At 39.9% G+C, this 22001-nt stretch overlaps 1 protein-coding gene across 2 annotated transcripts in view; it reads right to left on the bottom strand.

Annotated features, from left to right (window-relative positions):
• Window positions 1-1285: 1285 nt before the first annotated feature.
• Window positions 1286-22001, bottom strand: part of ANKMY2 (ankyrin repeat and MYND domain containing 2) — a 37404-nt gene continuing 16688 nt past the window's right edge. For both annotated transcript variants that reach the window (XM_045864610.3, XM_064575195.1), the window contains exons 5-10: window positions 14328-14488; window positions 9696-9910; window positions 8783-8918; window positions 5995-6123; window positions 3906-4035; window positions 1286-2449 (exon numbers count right to left, since the gene is read on the bottom strand). In XM_045864610.3, coding sequence (XP_045720566.1) covers window positions 2265-2449; window positions 3906-4035; window positions 5995-6123; window positions 8783-8918; window positions 9696-9910; window positions 14328-14488 — 956 coding nt within the window. In that variant the 3' untranslated portion in view covers window positions 1286-2264. The remainder of the gene's footprint in view (window positions 2450-3905; window positions 4036-5994; window positions 6124-8782; window positions 8919-9695; window positions 9911-14327; window positions 14489-22001) is intronic.

Here is a 22001-nt window from a genome sequence, read left to right as displayed (position 1 = left end):
GAACAAATGAAATGTCATTGCCTGGATCCCGAGATCCCCAGCCAGTCTGCCTTCTTTCTCCATCTTACAGAGAATCTTTTTATGTTTGTTTGATATATAATGTCCAGGGATTTTAGTTTTACTTAGCAGAAGGAATAGAGAAAAGTATGTCTATTCTGCTTCCCAGAAGCAGAAGTGTTCATATTATTTTTTTAAAGATTTTATTTATTTGAGAGAGAGAGAGCGTACAAGCAGGGGGGAGGGGCAGAGGGAGAGGAAGAAGCAGGCTCCCCATTGAGCAAGGTGCCTGACATGGGGCTCGATCCCAGGACCCTGGGATCATGACCTGAGCCTAAGGCAGATGGTTAACCAACTGGAGCCACCCAGGCACCCCAAGAAAAGTTTCTTGATAGCATATTGAAAATAATTCAACATGGCTAAAACCAGAATGAATGGGATGACCACCTATTTTGTTGGTATAATAATGGAAACACCTATTTGAGATTATGTATGACGAAGGAAGGGATTATAATCAGAACCAACCCCATTGTCTCTTAAACTCCATTTTCAGACCACCTCTTCCCTGAAATACAAGGGTGGAAAATTGTAATGTTGACATGGCTTATACCTGAAGTCCTCTTCATCCCCTGGCAGTTATAGCGGTATTAGATTCTGATTCCTGTCAGCATTCACTTCAACAAAGGGAAGAAGTTCCTCTCCACTGCCACATGTCTCAGCTTTCCTATTTCCTCCTGCTTTTTCATAACCCTCTATGGTATCCGAAGACAGGCATCATAATGATAACACAAAATGGCGGTAACGTGAATACAAAACAACAACAACAATTAAAAACCAGATAATGCACATGAAAACACTGGTGGGAGAGGGCAGCCTAGCAGGATGATTTTACTCGTCAAAGAGGAATGTTTCTCAGTGTGTAGATGCGGTACCTTGACCGGTGAAGAGAGGCTTGTCGTGAGTGACAAGTTTAGGTGCAATCCGCCTGCTGAATTCCTCCCCAGCTAACCCTTCACACTGAATTCACTCACAGGAAGTCTTCATGTAACAGCACGCCAGAGGGCGTGCAGAGGTGCGGAAAAGTCACTGAGTGTAGGGAAGAGGAGAACCAGCATAACAGAAGAATATGATCAGCGAAGCAAGGTGGGTAGTCATTTTGATTTGCAATTGTACACATGAAAATACTTCTTTCTTCTCTAGTATTTGCTGAATTTCCTAAAATGTAAGTTCTCTAATATTTCTCTAATATTGGCCATCCCTCAACAGCAATAAGCCAGGAAACAAGATGTGGAGGTGGTTATATCAGTAGGCATGATTTATTTTACAATCATCACAAGAAACTCTGAAACAAGCGCTGTCTTCGGCGATCAGGCCCTAGCTCTGCTTCCATACTGCATACGCTAAAAACGGGTGTGAGCACGTTCTAAAAGTGACAGTTATAAATCAGTTGCTGGGCAAGAAGAGCCCCACGAAAAGCTCACAGGAAGAAAAAAGCCTTTCAGGTGGAATATGGCACATGAATTGGCTTTATAACTGGGGACACACTATGGTTAGCCATTATTTAATGAGAGATTTCATGAAACATCCTTTTTAATGCACATGCTGAGATAATCGTGGCTGTGCCTTAGTTCCGACAGTTATGAAGGTACAAATACTGTAGATAAAATGTCACCACAGGAACTATATGAAGTTCAGACTGCTCAGGATCATTTCTATATAAAAACTACAATGAGCTGAACTGTGACAGAGCCTGTAACATACAACTTTTCTTCATTTCACTGCATCTAAGTAAGTAGGACTTCACTATTCTAAATGCTATTTATATGCACCTTATTCACATATAAGCTACGATTCGTTTAACTACCCATCTCAGTGGCTAGAAAATTCTTCTTTCCTGAAAATCTCTCTCCTACACCTGTTTTGCTTGCCCCTCTGTTCCCCAGAGCCTATATTTCTTCTTGAAGGGGATCTCTTTTTGCTTTGAGAACAACTGCTGGGAAGCTGGCCTCAGAAAGGGAATAAAAATGTTTCTGCAATACTTTGAAATACAAATTTCTCCCTTGGACTATCTGTCCGACTACAGTACAGAAATCACTGGGAACTCAGGGCATGGTAGACAGAGCTTTGCCTGAAGGCCTCTATTCTAGGAGACATGGAATCCTGCCACGGTGCCATGCAGGGGTCACAAGGCATGAGGACACAGTCACGTGAGCTCTCTGGCTACCTGCCAGGGCACGAACCGTCCACACCGGCACCGACTCTGCCTTTCACTCCTCAGATTCCTGCGGACCTGCAGGAGCATCCGGTAAACCTTCCAACCCGCCTCCACTCTGAGGACAGTCTTTCTCCACCTCCACAGACTCCTTCGGCTGACAATCCTCTTGGGAGACCCCCGCTTCAGCCTCGAGCTGCTCTGCACGAACACAGTTAGAACTGACATCAAGTCCGCCATCTGATAAAAAGGAAAAAGGAGGAAAAAAAAAAAAAAAGGTCATTTTGTTGTTCCTACCACGTTGTCGGTCTCTCTTCTGGATGCTTTCCGAGTATGAAATTATCGAATCCTCACAACAGCCACGTGAGGAAAATGATCCCTATTATCATTATTATCACGATTTTTACAAGTGCGGAAACGGAGAAGAGAAGGGTTTGGCGACTTCCTCAGAGCTTCACGGCCAGCGGAGCAGCAGAACCAGGGTCTGGACTCAGGCCTCTGGCTCCGCAGCCAGGCCTTGAGATGGACATGCTCGTCTGGGAGCTGCCTTAAAGATGGCTTTGCCGTGAATGAGCTTGAGGCCTTTGGGTAGGTAACTGCCCACGCAGGGTGCTTTCCTCACCTGTAAAGTTGGGGGGTGCGGTTAATAAAGCCTCACCTACACCGGTAGAGAATAAAGGTGTGCCTGTGACATTTAGAAGAGTGTGCAGCACCTGCTGACGCTTACCAACCAGGAATTCCCAAATCTCCTGACCATCTTACTCTTTCCCTCACTTGGTAACGGTACCGGAGGTCAGCCTCTGTCCTCCACACGCAGGCTACAGAAGTTTGGCCCGGAACACAGGAGAAGCATGGTAGTCAGAAAGCCTGATGATTCTCTTATAAATTTATTTATATGAATTAAATTTTGTACAACTCGTTCAACCCTACTCCTAGTGTTTCTCAAGCAGGTGGTGAAGGCAATTCAGTCTGCTGAGGGGGAGGGTGGAAGTGCTTTGTATCAGTCAACTGGGCAACTTTTCCACAATAGATGCGTTCCGCAGAACGCACGATACGTTCTCCGGGGTGGGGCACAGGCGTGGAGGTGGTTTCCACTACAGTCTGTGAATCACTGCTGAAGCAACTCACTGTTTCTGATGAAAATGAGTCATATACCTCATGAGGGAGGGAGAGAAAAAGTAATGTGGAATTCAATGCCCAGATACTTGGAGAAACCTTATCTGTACATTAGAGCTGCAAACTAATCTGTAATTTATAAATTTACTCTGTAATTTCACCTACAGCTTTGGACTTTAATTAAAAAAATTAAAGGTTCCCTACCTTAAGATCTATTAGAGTAGCCATTAGGGGAAATTTAACTATTTCCTTAACATCCCTCGTTAGTCGGGTGTAAGTGAACACTCATTATGAGTCCCACCGTTACAGGGCATTCTCATGAGTCAGGAGGTAGAATACGGAATAAACCATATTCTTTAGAATTCTATGCCTCTCTGTTTTCCAGCGACTTCTAGGCTAACCATATTCTATACATTATCCCAACAACCCCAAAGAGGGACACACTTAAATGTGATTCTTATATTGGTTAACTCCAAGTTTCCTCGGTCCCCAGAGAAGACTCAGTTCCTTGGGGCCTGTGTTAGTATCATTAATAATATCAATCCTATTCCCAATGAGAATAGGATTTTTATATACATACTGTTTTCCTCTTCACTCTTTTCTTTGGCAGCTTCCGACTGTTGTTTTTCATAAACGTCCTTTAGATCCTTACAGATTTTCTTATGTGCAAACCAGTGTGTTTTCTGGCAGGTTTGATCACAATATATAACCTGAAAACAGTCATAAGTTTACTTCATTTCAAGAGCTGTGATTGCATGATATCCCAACCATGACATTACACCAAGAACTATGCTGTAAAAAATGTTGTTTCCTATGCTTTCCTTTATTTTTATTTTTAAGATTTATTTGTTTTGAGAGAGAGTGAGCAAGCGAGATCGGCAGTGGGGGTGGGTAGAGGAAGAGAGAATCCCAAGCAGACTCCACACTGAGTGTGAAGCCCAACACAGCGCTTGATTCCACGATCCTGAGATCATGACCTGAGCCGAAACCAAGAGTCAGATGCCAACCGACTGCGCCACCCAGGCACCCCTATGCTTTCTTTTAAAACCGTGATGGGCACTAATTTATATTTGTAATTTTTAGCTTACGCTTTATAACAATGGATATATAATAAGTGGTCTACCAAAGACTCTAACAAATGATATTTATGGAGAACCCACTATGTGCCAGGATTATACAATGACAAGGAAGACATAGCTGTCTCGGAGGAAACTAGGGTTGAGAAAGAGCTGGATGGAGCAGCATGGAGAGAGGCAGATACCCAACAACATGATTCACATCCTAGTACAGGTTGTAACAGCAACAGGGGCAGAGAGGAAACGTGACTCACTCTTTATAAAGGGAGTCAGTCGACAGAGAAATGGGAAAGAAGCATTCCAAGCAGAGAGATTATCTCGTACAAAAATGCAAGAAGGGAAGTGAATTATATGTTCAAGGACAGCAAGGAGTTTCTGTAAATGGAGCTTAGGTTTTTTGCAAGATTATATGCCAAGCACTGTGCTAAGCCCGTATATACAGAGGACACGTATTGTAGATTGTTTCATTGGTCCCGATTCTTTATTTTTCCCTTCATGTGTACACTTTCTCATGAGATTTCAAAGTTCTTTTCACCGAAGGGAAGGAGAATTCACCTTAAGTTTGGCCGTGTGACTTGTTTGGGCCAAAGGAATTTGAGAGCACGGGAATTTCAAGACTAGACTTCTAGGGACCTCATGTGTTTCTACTTCTCCCCTTTTACCTCTGCCACCATTATTAGAACAGCTCAGCCTGGCCTGTTGGTCCAAGGAGGATAAGAGACACATGGAGAAAAAGCGCCCTGGCTAATCCCAGCCAACCGCCAACATGGGAAATTAGCAAATGATTGTCGTTTTAAGTGTTTTACGTGGAGCAACAGTTAACCCATGTAGATGGTCTCAATGAATTCTCACAATGCTAACCCCATTTTACATACAAAGAAATTGAGGTTCAAAGAAGTAAGTAATTAAAGTAGATGGAGCTGGAGAAGTAGGTTAAAGCAAAATGTGATGGTTATTATTAATATGCTGAAGAATTCCAACCTTGAAAATAGGAGATTAATATAATTAAGTAAATTAATTAATATAACTTATAGGATAACGTGAATGTACAGATGAATGCTTGTGGGTAATATCTGTGAGGAGAAGATATGCCCTTTACAAAGATCATGCTGGCAGAAGTGGGGCCGGAAGAGCATAAAGATTGGTGGCAGTAACAAGGGAGTTGGAGTTTTACAAGGAAGAGATGATGAAGAGTTTGTAGTTCAAGTTACCATCAGAAGATTTAAGATGGCATATTTATGAACTGTCCTGTTCTAGGCTCTCATATCCTCACCAGCCTCAATCCCTTATGGATAATCTTTCTCTCATTCATTCACTCAGATTCTTTCTTTCTTGAAGGTGGTCTGCACAGAACCTGGAGCAGCCTAGAAGTTTGACAGAAGGTAGGGCACAGAACTACACAGAACTACATTTATCCCATACTGCTCTTTCAAAATTACTTTTAAGTATTAGATGCACAGAATTAGAATTTATATTAGGATGTATTAGAAAACTAATGTCAACCATTATACTTAGAGAATATTAAAAGTCAGTTATCAAGTTGGATATGAAATCTAAACCAGATCAATGAACTTCAAAGAACTTCATTCTTACCATCTTGCAGACGGAACATCTTTTACTTGCTCCCTTTTCTCCACAGGTAGTGCAAAATTCCACATCCACAAAACCCACCTGACCCGTGATGGCTTGGGTAAGGACAGAGAATGCAGTGGGATCAGAACCCTAGAGTAGGTATGAAGGAGAGGAAAACACACTTTAAAATCACTGTGGAAAGACTACAGAGATGACACTCCATGAACAATGTTGTCCAGAAGCAGGCACACAAGAGCCAAAGTCCTGAAGGCTGGCGGTGACACAGACTTTATCTAAGAGCATGGCTGTTAGCGTCAACAATGGCTTCAGAAAAGAATCGACTGTACAGCTGAAGAATGACATGGAATCTTTCTTGTCATTGCCAGGTGGCAAGAGCTCTTTCTTGTCATACAAAATCTTGTCACCTACTTTGTTAAATAAGAATTTGTTTAGGCACCAGAGCTCCTCCCATGCAAAGATAGTCAACTTAAAGACAAACAGGATGCTTTACTCAACATAGTCTGTAAAATCAGGGACATTTAGCTAGTCTTCCAGAAGTCAAATTATACGCTGGCAAGTGATAAAGCAAAACATCTGTAAGAGTATACTCTGTTACAATGCGGATGCAACACTTCTTAAAGGCAGCCATGCCTCACACTTCCTGCGGAGCTTTGTGATAGGGAGAAGCCGGAGGGGACCCGAACCTCTGCAGGAGGGCCCAGGCATCAGCACTATCATTAAGTGCCACGAATGATCCTCCTCATGGCAGCCAACCCTGAGAATTACCCTGCAACAGGAAATGGTGAGTATTGCTCCAGTGGCTTGTGAACTTGTGAGTGTAACAAAACCCATCCGGAAGTAAAAGGCGGCTTCCTGGGACATTCACAACCACAGGCACTCCAGATAAATGAAGTTTTCCAGAGAGAACATATAACTCTTAAAGAACAATTTTTAAAGAGAGAAAAGTTTTCAAAGATGCATTATATCCTCTCTTCTCTCTATTGATAAACCTTTTCTCCATGACTCGGATCACTAGGATAAACACTAACGATTATACTGCATCATCTCGAACGACAATTATTCTATGATGCAGGGCTACAGTGAATTGTTCAACCCCACATTGGTCTGCTTTGACTTTTTTGTAAGTACTCTGGGCTATTTTCAGTTTTGCTGTTTTCCCCTTTGAGGGTGGAATGTCAGCTACCACTTGTTAATGTTGGAAACAGCCCACAGCCGGCAGTCCTCATTGTTTCTTTGATGTCCATTCCCCCAACTTCTGCACTGAGAGAAGCGCAACTTCATTCAGAGTAGCAGGGTCTAGACCAGCCGAAACTGCTCATTTCCCCAGACAACCTATGAAGCTAAGAGTGGTCACACCGCTCAGGCCGTGGGTTTCTGGGACAGCTCGTATTGGCCAGCTATAAACCCCCTTCCTTTACTTGCCTGCCTGGGATAAAAATGTGAGCTCGGCATTGTAGCCCTGACATCATAAGCACGTGTATGATAATCTATATGGCTAAAGAATATTGGGTGGAAAAAATGGGAATCCATTTTTGAGCCACTGTGACAGATCTGGTCTGCCTACCTCTGAGCTTCTGAGTATACGGGAATGAATAAACCCTATTGATTTAACTCACGGTTAGCTGGAGTTTGATATGTGTACCAAAACACATTCATAATTGATAGACCACTCTCATAATTTGCTAACTTTAATCTTCCAAAAGCTCAAATACCAAAGAGCCAAGTATATTAAAAAGAAAGGGTAAAAAATCTCTACATGAAATCATGGAGAACTCTCAGGGAGAAATCAATGCATGAACTTCATGAAATCATCTTGTCTCTTCAGGTCTTTCTTACTGCGTAGCTCTGAATAGATGAAGTGTTAATGTATGAAGGAGCACCAGGATCCCACCTCTCCTCATTTCCCACCCCAAGAGGGACGGGACAGCCCAGAGAAGGCAAAGAACCAACATTGCCGGAGGGCGGGGAGGAAGCCATGGACAGGACTAGTGTCAGGATCAGCTTCTTACCCAATAGACAAAGGCCGATAAAGGATTTGACTGAAATGTAGAAAAGCATGACTGGTGTCGATATGGTGAACAGAAATGCATTCAAAACAGGGAAGTCAGGGAGTATCTTATGAAATACTACTTAAGTAAATATATGATAAAAGGGCAATAAATAATTTAAAGAACAGAGAATAAAGTTGAAATTTGCTTCCTATAGCTGGGAAGTATAAATGGAATTTTAAGTATGGAACATTTATAATCAGAGGCATTAAGTGGAATATGAGAAGCTGGGAAATACTTTGAGACTCTTTATCAGGACATACATTGAGCCTCCCCACGACTCATCCCTTCACATCCCCACCGACCAGAAACCATCAACCTAGACAATCAATTCCTACTTCCATCTAGTGCGGGACTTTGTACTGGTTTTTCACGAGCTGCAAGTGTATATGTGTGTATCTGTATTACCCATCTTTACAGGTTTCACAGAGGTCTTTAAAATGTAATTTTCCACGTAACCATCTACATTCTGACATAGGAGAATACTATTTATTAAATCACGAGCTATATAAAAATGAAAGAAGAGGATCAAGAGAGGGGAAATGGATGAACAAAAACAGGGTTAACAGGTACACCTACCACCATGTCTGTTCCTGAAGACTGTCTAAAATAACAAATAATTATTTCTCTACTACATAAATAATTAATAAATTAATGCTAAAGAGAACTTGCCTCTAATTGTACAAAATACGGTAATTAGGTCTTACTGGTAGAGTTAACTTAGTTATGAGGGGCCTTACAATTTCAACAGGAGCAATGCTTCGCACCAGCTGCTGGAGGAGTGTGGCTTCACAGTAAGGAAATTTTCTGATACTTTCTCTTATGATCTTTTCTTGATATACCGGAAAGCCATCTGAAGCTCGGCCTTTTAACAAGCTGAAAGATATTTTTTAAAAAGTAACTGGAGTTGAATATCTAAGCATTTCCTCCCAGCTGAACCCATGAACTTTTAGTAGTTTCTGTGCTACCTGAGATTTTCACTGTCTCTCCCAATCAGGATGATAGACTTAATTCAAACTGCTGTTCTACCTGCAGGTTAGGCTAGCCCTTATCGAGTTTATGGGCCCTGGGACGTATTTATAAAAGGGACCCCTGCCATAAAACACACTAACTGCCATTATCAGGGCAGCCAGTTACTTATTACCATGCCAGTTATTTGTACAAAGAGTGAAAACTCTCATTAAGTTACACCTTTCTGACACAGTTCACTCTTCTCAGTAAAACTATGTGGGAATTTGACCCCTGATGGTCAGAGGACAAGGATAACACACAGCTCTCCCAGGTTCAGTAATGGAGATAGGCGGAGCGCCATGATGAACTCAGAGCAACAACCTAAGGAAGGCACGGCATACCAGTCCTCAAAGCTGGACTTGGGCTACTTTCTACATCTTACACATGCTACCTAAACTTCTCCAAACTTCAGATCCCTCACCTGTAAACCGGGGATGACAAAAGCATCGTTGTAAAAAGTAGAGAACTGAATAATCACTCAACCTAAACATAACACTGCTCTTGTTTCTTGCAGACTAAATGTGAGCCCAACAATAACAAGTGCTGCTAAAATGCTTCATTTTTTAATCTACGAGGAGGCTTCATATAATAAAACATTATCTATTTGAGTATATTTTGCACATGACATGGTAGAAACGGTACCTTTTGACCAGAGTGTCCAGTTTATTCTCTCCATCTTTTAAGAAGTTAATGCATTTCTGAAAGATACAGCTGATGTAATGCATTTTCATAGCCAATACTTCATTCATGTCTCTTTGCTTCATACATTTCTCACAGATCAAATCCATCACCTTGTAGCATTTATTCAGAGCTGCTTCTTCTGCCAGCAGAGGATTCTCATTTACAAGCATCACGATCTAGAAGAAATTCCAGTGAGCTTAGAAATTCCAAGAGAGACTTTTCCATGTACATATTAGATACTTAGTTTTGGTTGATGTCAACAGATTACCAAATAAATTCTTTCTCAGGGTCATATGTTTACTATGTTAATTCAAATTAGAATGCAAATTGCCAGTGATCAAAGTTATAAAACTAATACAGAAGGACCTCGGCATCGTGAAATCTCTTGAACTCTGTATATCTAAGTTATCCCATGATCTGCCATCAAGCGAAACCAGGGTGTTAGTATGCTACTCAGAGTCATGGTTTTAGATTCTCTGTTAAAAGCACTTTTACTGGGGCGCCTGGGTGGCTCAGTAGGTTAAGCATCTGCCTTCGGCTCAGGTCATGATCCCAGGGTCCTGGGATTGAGCCCCACATTGGGCTCCCTGCTCAGTGGGGAGCCTGCTTCTCCCTCTCCCACTGCTGCTCCCCCTGCTTGTACTCTCTCTCTCTCTGTCAAATAAATAAATAAAATCGTAAAAAAAAAAAAAGCATTTTTACTAAAGATAAACATGACATATTTACATATCCTTTATATACAGAATCAAATCACCAAGCAATCACTACTTCTGGAACATTACTAGAATTTCATGGCTAGGAGTACTGTGATTCTCATTAATTCTTACTAATTATAAGAAAATGAGATTTTTATAGACAGATGTCTAAAAATAAAAGGTGTCTTACTTTCCAATTAACTACATTTCTCTGTGGAAATTTTTATGAAATGCTTCTAATCATGTATGGTAATGAGAAAAGGTCAAAGAGGAAATCAAATTAAAAGGCTTCAAGGAGGAATATTAGACAGTTATCAAATCTGATGCATTATGAGTCCCACACTTCTCATATAGGCACAGATTTAAGCACAAAATCAGTGTAATGAGGAGTACTTTTTTTTATTGGCTTTGTTATCGGGTAAAATTACCTACCTGAAGTAGGTCTGAACAGGGCAACTGTAAACATCCATGGTGACATAGCAGTAATGTAAACACATGTGTAACAGGGCACAACCGTATGCATGGGGCAGAAAGTCAGTGTTTGCTAACCTATGTGTTATGGTGAAACACCTATCCTGGGGAATGTAAATGTCAGGGAATCACAGACAGCAGATTTCATGAATTAGATCCTTTTCTTCCAAGAGGAAGGAAGATCATTTGTTGACTTCCATGAATCCCATGCCTAGCCTCCTACCTGGAAATTTAATAAAGATTAAGTGTTCTTGTGAAATGTATAATGAGAAGCTTTGTTGGTAAATTTGCCGGCGACTTTCCCTACAATAACATGCATCAAAAATTAACTTTTGGCAGAGAAGTCTCATTAATTACATGTTTATATTTCTACTGTCAACTGTAATCATTTGAAACTGTTCAATATTTTTGTGTAAAGCATTATAATCAAAGCACAGGATCTTAAACTTACAAGTAAAAACTTCAAAAAAATCTCAGAACCCAGACTAATGGGTTTTTTTTCTTTGTTAAGACATCAGGCTTTACTTACTTCAGAGTATACACCACTATACCCAAAGAAAAATGATACATAACCACAGCTCTACTACGAGCTTACTGAAACATCTCATAGATACGCACAAAAGAATAATACTTGAACTAGCTTCCTTCCTCTAATTTCTGCAGCATTATAAGTCATCCATTATAAAGAAAATCTCATTATTATCGAAGAGGAATAAATACATTCCATTAAGTAGAAAAGCCTGATACAGCTCATCTCCTGAAGAATGTTAGAATATGTTTATATAGTGGCATTTTGAATTCTTTTTATTTTTCAAATACCCTCTAAGAAAAAATTACCAAACCAACAATTCTGGGCTTAAGAAAGTTAATAATCAAAGACAGGATCACTTGTGTACATCTGTTTCCTGACCACTTAAGAGACTCTGCTCACTTCTGTCGTCATTTTTCCTGTGATTTTGGTTTTTCTCCTTTAAAACCTCTGTATTCTGGGCATCAGCACAACTGCCCGAGTCCCTGCTGAAAACAAATATCCGTGATGCTACAGGAGCTGCTTACCCTTTGCCACAAATGCAGATATGTTAAGTGCACTGTAGTGAAAAGGTGCATTGTGTATCGAGGAGGATTTCCGTGCTGCTTTTAAAAGGTCTTTGACTTTATAGAGTGGCTGTTACCTTTTTATAATACACCCCGGGAAGACTGTCGCTGGCTTGGAAAGCAGTAAAGCAACGAAAATAAGGCACCACAGAAGCACTGCACAACTTTTATCTGAAGTGTGGGGGGAGGGGGGAAAGGTTTTCAAGTGAATAGATCATTTATAGCTACAAAAAACAAGGTCTGGTCTGAAGAAAGGTACTATAATCATCGAATAATATCTCTTATAAGACCAAGTGTACTAAAAAAATAGAATTTAGGTTATTTCGGTGTCTATAACTTTACCATTTATTGCCTGTATAAATATACCCTTATTCTAATTTACTCAAACAGGTGCTCTTAAAGATAATTAGAAATACACTAATTCTTAGAACATTTAACCCTGGGAGTCTAGGTTCCTTGTGAACACCAAAAATTACTCCACAGACTCAATTATCACAATTATTGAGATTAGTGCAACCTCAAAGGGTAGAAACATAGATATAAAAGACAGTAAATCAGAAAAACACAGGGAATTTCTTCAAATCTGTCTAAACCCGAAGATCCTATAATGCTCAGGACAGAGGGAGAGCAAGGACCTATAAAACCACACACATTCTCTACACTGAGAAATACTATATCCCTAGGAAAAATCCTGTCTTCCCACCCCAGCCTGCCCCACCACTAAGAGAAAGAGTGCCATGGACAGGGATAGCCCCTATATGGAAGTTCTCTCTTTGCCTGTGTATGCCGGGAAAGGAAAACAAAAACAAAACACCACTGATACAGAAGGCTGAGTACTTTTTAAAGGTTAAATTCTAAGTTCCATATAATCACCACCGTAAATACAAACACATGGTTCATGGCTGAATTTCTTTTTTGCCCTCTTAGGATCCACAGATGTTACCTCCTGGGGTTCTTTCAGAATGTGAAGGACATTTGAGTTTTGAAAAATAAAAACAGAACAGGCTCCATTAGTCTATCTTCTGGAAAAGGCTCTGAGAGTTTGTCATCTCTCTTGCTGGCCCAGAAAAGTAATTTGGGTGGAAAGCCACAGGACAGGTATGTTTTGTTGGTTGGTTTGTTTCTTGAGCTTCAGAGTCTGTATGCTAAGGGAAGCATCAATAAAGTAAGAACAACACATATAATTTGGAACTTATATCTTCAAATGAGTGCCAATCTCCAAAGGGTTACTTTATGAGAACTGTCCACTTATTTTAATGGTGTTTGGTATGTTCCACAGACTCACTGTAATAGACTTTAAGGGAAATATAATTTTACTGCATTTATAATAACATTTTGTATTAAGGGAAAATCTCAGTGTTTGAGATCCAGTTCACCACCTTGCTCACCAAACAGTCCTGAATTACTATCAAATCTACACATTATGAATGAAGATATAGATGAGTGAAATTTGAAAAAGAACAGCATCACTGTAGCATACATAGAGTTTTCTGTAATGATTCATTGAGGAAATTATACTCATTTGGATTGATTTATAAAAAATAAAGATAAAAAAATTTGTAAACAAACTAAAAAGGCTATATGTAAACTATGAAGAAAAGAGCAATGAAAATAGTTCAGAATGGCTCCTGAAGTTTCTCCGTTAAGCCAAATGAACTTCTGGGTTGGTCTAAAAAGTTTGAAAATCTGTGTGATTTGACTAATACTGCAAGAACTATAATACTTAAAGGCATCAAATAGCTACTTGCATTAAAGTATATGCTCATGATCACATTTCAGAACATTTCCTGGAAGGATAAATATTGTAGTAGATGCTGCTGATTCCCCACCCAAATCCCCTTACCAGCCTAGGTACCCGGTCCCAGCTTCTGGGAATGTTGGCTGCTAGGGGCTCAGAGCTGCCTCCTGCTCTAGGGAACTGCCTTCATCTATCAGAAGCCACCTTCCTGGGCACTACATGGGAGCCTGTCCTTTTCTTCCGGGGACAGGCTTCAGCCAATGGCAACTGAGTGATCCAAAAGCCTGGCTCCCTTGCTTCTCTGGAGTCATGGACAGTCCAGAGCTCCCGGTGAGGTGAGGTGGAAGGCGGGCTTCAGCTGAACCCACCTCTTTGCCTAGCTTTTCCTCCTGGCCTAGCCTGTGTCTCTCACTCTCTCTCAGGCTTAAACCGAGAGCAGTCCTTCACTGTGCCAACTGAACAACAGAGCCCCATATCTCAAGCGCTGTATCCACGAAACCCAAACAAGACAACTACGATCTTATATAATTAAGAGCAGTTTAAACTCTGAAGGAATATTTAAATAAAAAGCAAAGACCATAAACACGACACTACCTTGACAGGATGAAGATTGGTTGTGGTAATAATTTTGTGCAGTGGGCCCGCCAACTTTGGAGGCAGTTTTGGCTCTTTATCCAGCCCCTGGGGTTTAGTGTAATAATCCAGTCTCTCACGAGGAAAGAAATTGTTGATGATAGTCACACAATCATGTTGACCTTTTAATAGAAAAACAGGAAATTTGTTATTTTATTATTCAAAATATGACATTTTCCCATTTTTTATTAATTATGTTGCTGTGTTCTCATGAAGTAAACATGAATCAACTTCTTTAATTTTCAGGAAAAGTGAGTAGAAGAGGACAGGGAGAGGTAAAATGTTTTGAGGAACATTTATAAGCATGCTTTGTGAAGTCCAAAACATAATCCCCTTTTAAAGACACAGAATCCACAGTACATATGAAGATTATGTGGATTACAAAAAAATGGAGTTCAATTTGCAATTGACCCTAAATATATATATTTGATAGAAATTGCTTGTTTTTAATTAAATTTAAATGTATCTTCTTCCACCCCTACAGAAATGATGGTCATTCTTCCCTAAATCACAGCTGGCTTTCTTTACACAGAATATAAATTTATTCTATATAAAGCTTATTATTATTATTATTATTACACTAATCTCCCCTCCCCTTGAATTTGAGAAAAGCTTGGCCTCTTTGTGAAACGAATTAGAGAAAAAGCTTTTGCTGGCATAAACTCGGAATTCACATTATGGCTTCTTACAGCTCCCTATGCCACTTGTCTAAGACATCTCCAGAGGTAAAACTGGTTCTAGGGAAGCAAAACTGTCCCTGGAGAAGTTGGTGACCTGAACACGTGTTCCTGTCACTTCCCCCTTCCCAGCTCCCTCGCCACTAACTCTCTGGGGCAGAGAAGTGGCCGCTCTGGGCAAACAGGCAGAACCTGCCGGGCACATTGGCAGGTGCAGGCTCTTTTGGGATCTCTGTCCAGAAGGCAGGGGGACCAGCAGCAGAGAGTTCTGAGACCAGGCACGGGGGCTCCCGGAGAGTGGTCTGCCCTGGCTGGCCCATGTGGCCCCAGTCCACTTGTGCACGGTCCTGGGAGCGTCTGCTCGATCCTGCCGACAAAGTGACTGCACTGTGGGCAGGGTGGACTCTGGTACTTGAGGCTGGCAGAGAGGGCTCTGCTTGCCTGGCAGTTCTTGGAGTTCTATACCCGCAGTTATAGAGACAGTGGCCCTTCTCTTCCCTGCTCCATAACCGCTGTCAGCTTAACCCGGCTGCCTAGGAGATAAGGAGTGAAGTACCCAAGGGGATCCAGCACCATGGAAGACTTATGCACTGCCTCCAACAGATGGCTTCTTTGGTGGGAAGTATACTTACAACATGGGCCACAACCACAACCAAACCATAACCATAATCACCAAACAGGAACACTTAAATTAAGTAGACCAAGTACAAAATGTAAAGTTTCGTGGACTGCAGAAATATTCAAAATTCTAAAATAGACAAAAAAAGTAAAAATTAAAATAAAATTAACAGATAAACTGAAAGAGGGAATCCAGGTTACTACTGAGGACTAAAATAGTAATGTAGAAGACGAAGTGGATGAAATATCTAAAAAGAGAAAAATGAGGAAACGGAAATCATTATGGAAGAGATGAGAGCTGAAGGGCAGATCCAGGAAATGTGAAGGTGAAAAATAGTAGAAATCCCTGAAAGAAAAAGAGAAATGGATGGAGAATAACTAAACAAATGATAGAAGAAGAACACGTCCCTGATTTGAAGGGAAATTTTAGTAGTGATCACAATCTCATTTTTAGTATTTAATGCTGTTCTTAAGTACAGAAACACCAGGGTTTTGTTTTGTTTTGTTTTTTCCTTTTTGCCTTTCCTTTTTTTTTTTTAAATCAGAAAGCTCTGCTATAGGTATCTTGAGGAGAAGTCAAACAATAATAGCATTCATTTAAAGATATGAAGTGCTCTGTTTAGCAAAAGATCATCTCTACCTCCATAACATTCATGAAGGGAAAGGCAACAACAATGAAGCAAATCCCCTACTACAAGCAGGACATGAATATGACGGCATGGAAACTAACAGGTCACTGTGTGTGGGAATTCACAACGGTGCAGGAAGGAACCAGAGATGAAGACAAACTACACTGTTTCCTTAAAACACAATCTACATCCAGCTTCAATAAATAGATGTGTGATGCTATTTAATAAAAAAATGTATATATTCTAAAATAGCTCCTACAAGGGGGCTGGAGGGTGGGGTAACTGGGTGATGGGCATTAAGGAGGGCATGTGATGTAATGAGCACTGGTGTTATATGCAACTGATGAATCACTGAACTCTACCTCTGAAACTAACAATACACTATACGTTAGTTAATTGAATTTAAATAAAATTAAATTAAAAATAAAATAGCTCCTACAAAAAATCAAAATCGACAGAGAATGAGCTAAAGGTAAAGGAGTTGGGGGAAGTATGGAATTAGCTTGTTACTCTACTTTCTCATCAATCTCTCCACTAATACAGTCAGGAAAATCCCTCTGAGCAGTTGGCAATATTTGTACATAAAAATACCAGCTCCATAACAATGACACTATCACAGGAGTAGAGATCTCTTCAGATTACACCTTTGTAAGAAGGACAACATAATATTACTTTACTTTTGGGCGCCTGGGTGGCTCAGTTGGTTAAGCGACTGCCTTCGGCTCAGGTCATGATCCTGGAGTCCCAGGATCGAGTCCCGCATCGGGCTCCCTGCTCGGCAGGGAGTCTGCTTCTCCCTCTGACCCTCCTCCCTCTCATGCTCTCTGTCTCTCATTCTCTCTCTCAAATAAATAAATAAAATCTTTAAAAAAAATATATTACTTTACTTTTACTTTATTTCAGGGTTAATCTTTTTTACATTTTTACATTTTTTATATTTTAGATAGCGCTTAGATTATTTTGATATTTTATTTTAACTAATCTAATAATTTCCATTAGAGTGATATATATTTAAAGTTCATAAACTTTTACTTAATTTATATTTAAATATTTATAATGGAAACAATTAAATATTTAGCTTTACTGATATTTAATTTAATTAATGAATTCTGAATAAATACAAATAAAATAGTACTACTATTACAGAAAATAAATGCTGGGCAAGGGTGGGTGGGCAGTGCATCTGGGGCCAGGATTACCATCGCTAGACTTGAGTCTTCCTGACTGAATGGGCTCACTGAGTCAGTCCTAGGCAGGATAACCAAAAACATGCATATACACAACTAAACACATCTTAGTAAAACTTCTTATTTCTTAGGATAAACTGAAATTGAAACACACTTCCAGAATGAGATATGGAAAGTTTATAAAGGAAAATGAATTCTCATTTCCAAGCATTTAGAAAAGTGTGAAGTAACTTCTACGTACGACTGAGGGAAAAGAACAGTGATACAAGAACCGTGAAACTAGCCCGGGTACAACTCACATTTCAGAGAGAAACAGAATTTCGGTTACGATGGGTTTCAAACCATATTCAACCTATAAACCATGCGAGAAGGTTCTGTAACCCAAACCTAAATGGGAACAGACAGCTGAAGGTGGGGCAAGGGGGAAGGAGAGGGGCGTGGACCAACCCCTGGCAGCAGAGATGGTTAATCTGAAAAATGGGTGGAGGCAACTTGACTGAGGAATTGTCTTGTTGACTGTGAAGATCAGTCAAAGAGAAGTAACCCACGATGGATGACATTCAAATAACATTTTGGTACTAAAAATACTAAACCCTCTCAGCCAAGTCCACGGCTGGTGGCAGTGCTGGAGGAGGAAAGGAAAAGCGTGTTGTCTGACGAGGCAAAAAAAGAGAATGTGGAAAAATAAATGAGTTGGAAGGATTTCCTCATGTTGAAACTGCTAAATGGGCAAATGCAGTGCCTTGGGGGTGGACCATGGGGGATAGTTTTGCTCTTGCTTTTAACTAACTGACAAATACGGGTTAAACTGAGAGTGTTATGAATAGGAGAGTAAGCATTAGTGGAATGGGAAAACATTCTCGATCTTTCAAGTTAATAAAAGAAATAAAATAAATGCACTCTAACATGACCAGGCCAGGCACATTAAGGAAACACACACACACACACACACACATACAAACTATACCCAAGCACAAGCAAAAACCACCAACCACCAAGTAAAACAAAGCGTAAAAAAAATGAGGTGAAAGAGGAGGAATGCAATCAAGTTTATCAGTAATCATACATATGCCCAAGATGAGTACCTGTTAAAAGCCAGAGAGTATCATTTGGGTTAGAGAACAGAGCACACCTACATGGGTTTATAGACATATAGGTGTAGTAGTAGTAGTTACCCTACTAAAATGAAATAATAAAGATTGAAAACAAAGAGATGGGCAAAGAGATTATTGACAAATGCAAAAACCCAAAAAGGAATCAAGAATGGCTATAATATGCAACCTGGTGCAGCCACTCTGGAAAATAGTATAGAGGGTTCTCAAAAAGTTAAAAACAGAACTGTCCTACTATCCAGCAATTACACTACTAGGGTATTTATCCAACGGATACAAAAATAGTGATTCGAACGGGCACATGCACCCCAATGTTTATAGCAGCAATGTCCACAATAGCCAAACTATGGAAAGAGCCCAGATGTCCATGGACTGATGAATGGATAAAGAAGAGGTGGTAAGTGTGTGTGTGTGTGTGTGTGTGTGTATACACACACAATGAAATATTACTCAGCCATCAAAAAGAATGAAATCTTGCCATTTGCAACGACCTGGATGGAAGTAGAGGGCATTAATGCTAAGCGAAATAAGCCAGTCTGAAAGACAAATACCATATGATTTCACTCATATGTGGAAGAAACAAAACTGATGAACACAGGGGAAGGGAAAGAAAAATAAAATAAGATAAAAAGAGAGAGGAAGGCAAACCGTAAGAGACTCTTAACTATAGGGAATAAACTGAGGGTTGCTGGAGGGGAGGGGGTGGGGGATGGGGTAACTGGGTGACGGGCATTAAGGAGGGCACTTGAGGTGAGGAGCACTGGGTGTTATATGCAACTGATGAAACACTAAATTCTACCCCTGAAGCTAATAATACGCTATATGTTAACTAACTTGAATTTAAATAAAATCTAAAAAAAAAAAAAAATGGCCTATCAGAAAAAAAGTAGAACTAAAAACTGAAACAAGACAAAGAGTGGCATTCAGCAATGGTAAAACCAAAAGCAATATCATAAAAAGTGAAGAGCTAAAAATATTTCCATTAAAAATAGAAAAAAACAGACATGCCAATTTTCACCATTATTATTTCTTCTTACTTTGAAGCCTGGAGCTAATTCAAATAGAAAATAAATGAAACTGAATAGCTATGAAACCAAGGATAAAAATGACAAAGAAAAAAACAAATCAATAGCTTTCTCCTTATTACCCATAACCAGCTAGAAATGACAGAGTGTGAAAGTGGTGGTGGGAATTCTCCTTAACAATATGGGTAATAACTACCAACTATTTAGAAATAAACTTGAAAAGAATGTAGTTTTATTTAAAAAAAAGACCTGCAGTGAAGGAATCTAATGAATATGACCAAAGGACCAAAAACAAGCAAAAGAAACAAAAAAACAATATTTAGGCATACCATGCAATTGAATAGGATGTCATATCATACAGTTGCCAATAACTGCAAATAATTATAAAACCATTTAATGAAAGTCCAACGAGAACCAAAAATAAAAAATAAAAAACAATAAAAAAAAAAAAAGAAGGGAAGGAGGAAAGCATTAAAAGAGGAATAAGTCCCGCCTGGGTGGCTCAGTTGGTTAAGCGACTGCCTTTGGCTCAGGTCATGATCCTGGAGTCCCGGGATCGAGTCCCGCGTCGGGCTCCCTGCTCGGCGGGGAGTCTGCTTCTCCCTCTGACCCTCCCCCCTCTCATGTGCTCTCTGTCTCTCTCATTCTCTCTGTCTCAAATAAATAAATAAAATCTTTAAAAAAAAAAGAAAAAGAAAAAGAGGAATAGGTGAAGGGAACACTTGCTTTAAAGTCAATGTGATCAGACAATGTGGTATTAATATACAAAGTGACAAGCAGCCCCATGGAAGAGAATATGAGATCCAGAAATAGATAGCAGTTTTTAAGAGAATTTAACTTACCACAAAAATGGTATTTCACTTTCAGTAGGAAAATGTTGAGTGGTTTCATAAGTGGTGCTATCACAATTAACTAAATATCCAGGGGAAAATGAACTCTAAAAAATCAAATCTTGAAAATACAAAAAAAAAAAAAATTCTGAAGGAAATTTAGGAGAATACTTATCTAATTCATGCTCAAGAATTCTTTTTTTTTTTTTTTTTTTTTAAAGATTTTATTTATTTGACAGAGAGAGACACAGCGAGAGCAGGATCACAAGCAGGGGGAGTGGGAGAGGGAGAAGCAGGCTTCCCGCTGAGCAGGGAGCCCGATGCAGGGCTCGATCCCAGGACCCCGGGATCATGACCTGAGCCGAAGGCAGACGCTTAACCAACTGAGCCACCCAGGTGCCCGCTCAAGAATTCTTTTGACAAGACAAGAACCATGGAAGCTATAAGAGAAAACTAGGATTATTTAAAAATAAGTTCCCATGAAGTCAAAAGAAAAATATATAATGAACTATTTGAAACACATTTGATAGACAAAGGATTAGCATCCATAATACAAATAAAGCTCCTCAAAGCAATAAGAAAAAAGACAACCCAAAGGGAAAATACATAATGAGTATGAGCAGCCACCCACAGAAGAGAAAAACATAGATGACCAACAACAGAAGCAGCTGAATTTCATGGATAATGGGGGGAAAGCAAATTCACAATACAGCATCTTTTCAACTACCAAAAACGAAAGAGTGAAAACACCCAGTTCTGATGAAGATGCTCACAGGAGTATGAATTGCTATGCTCTTTTGGAAAGCAGTCTAGACTTACACTAAAATTAAAAATACAGACCCTGTGTCTCAGCCATTTTACTTCTGAGAGTATGTTTTACACGTATTAAAGCAGTACTATGTAAAAATATAAGCTCAAGGATAATTATTACATTATTTATAGTGATTTTTAAAAATTGTGCCATTGGGGCACGTGGGTGGCTCAGTCAGTTGGGCATCCAGCTCTTGATTTCGGTTCAGGTTACCGTCATGGGACTGAGCCCTGCATTGGGCTCTGTGTTCCGCACGGAGTCTGTCTGTCCCTCTCCCTCTGCTCCTCTACCACCCCCTCCCCCGCTCATACGTGCTCTCTCTCTGAAATAAAGAAATAAATAAAATCATTAAAAAAAAAAAACACTGTAAAATTCATCCGTAGGGGAGAGCTAAATGAACTGCAGGTGCTTGTATCATGGAATATTAGGCAGCTGTTGGAACAACTGAATTTAGACCTGCTGAGATGAGACAGACTTCCACAGCACACTGGTCAGGGAAGGAAACAAGTCACAAGGAATATATCTGTATGATAAATATTTTTTAAAAGATAAAAATCTTTTTTAAAAGAGAAGAATCTTGCACACGTGTGCACGTATTTATATAAACCTTTCCGCTTGCGGGCAATAAAAGGGGGCAATGACTTAACAAAATATACGGTTACTGCCTCCTATATCAGACTAATTCCCACTATATTTCAACTTAAATGTACTTTCTCTCGAAACCCCTTTGGAAGAGGATAAAAGAT

The sequence above is a fragment of the Mirounga angustirostris genome, unplaced genomic scaffold (genome assembly GCF_029215605.1).
Source record: "Mirounga angustirostris isolate CCGP_5_RB_7025 unplaced genomic scaffold, mMirAng1.0.hap1 SCAF_12, whole genome shotgun sequence".
Classification (NCBI taxonomy): domain Eukaryota; kingdom Metazoa; phylum Chordata; class Mammalia; order Carnivora; family Phocidae; genus Mirounga; species Mirounga angustirostris.
Note: the sequence above shows the minus strand (reverse complement) of the source record. Positions and strands in the feature narration are given on the sequence as shown.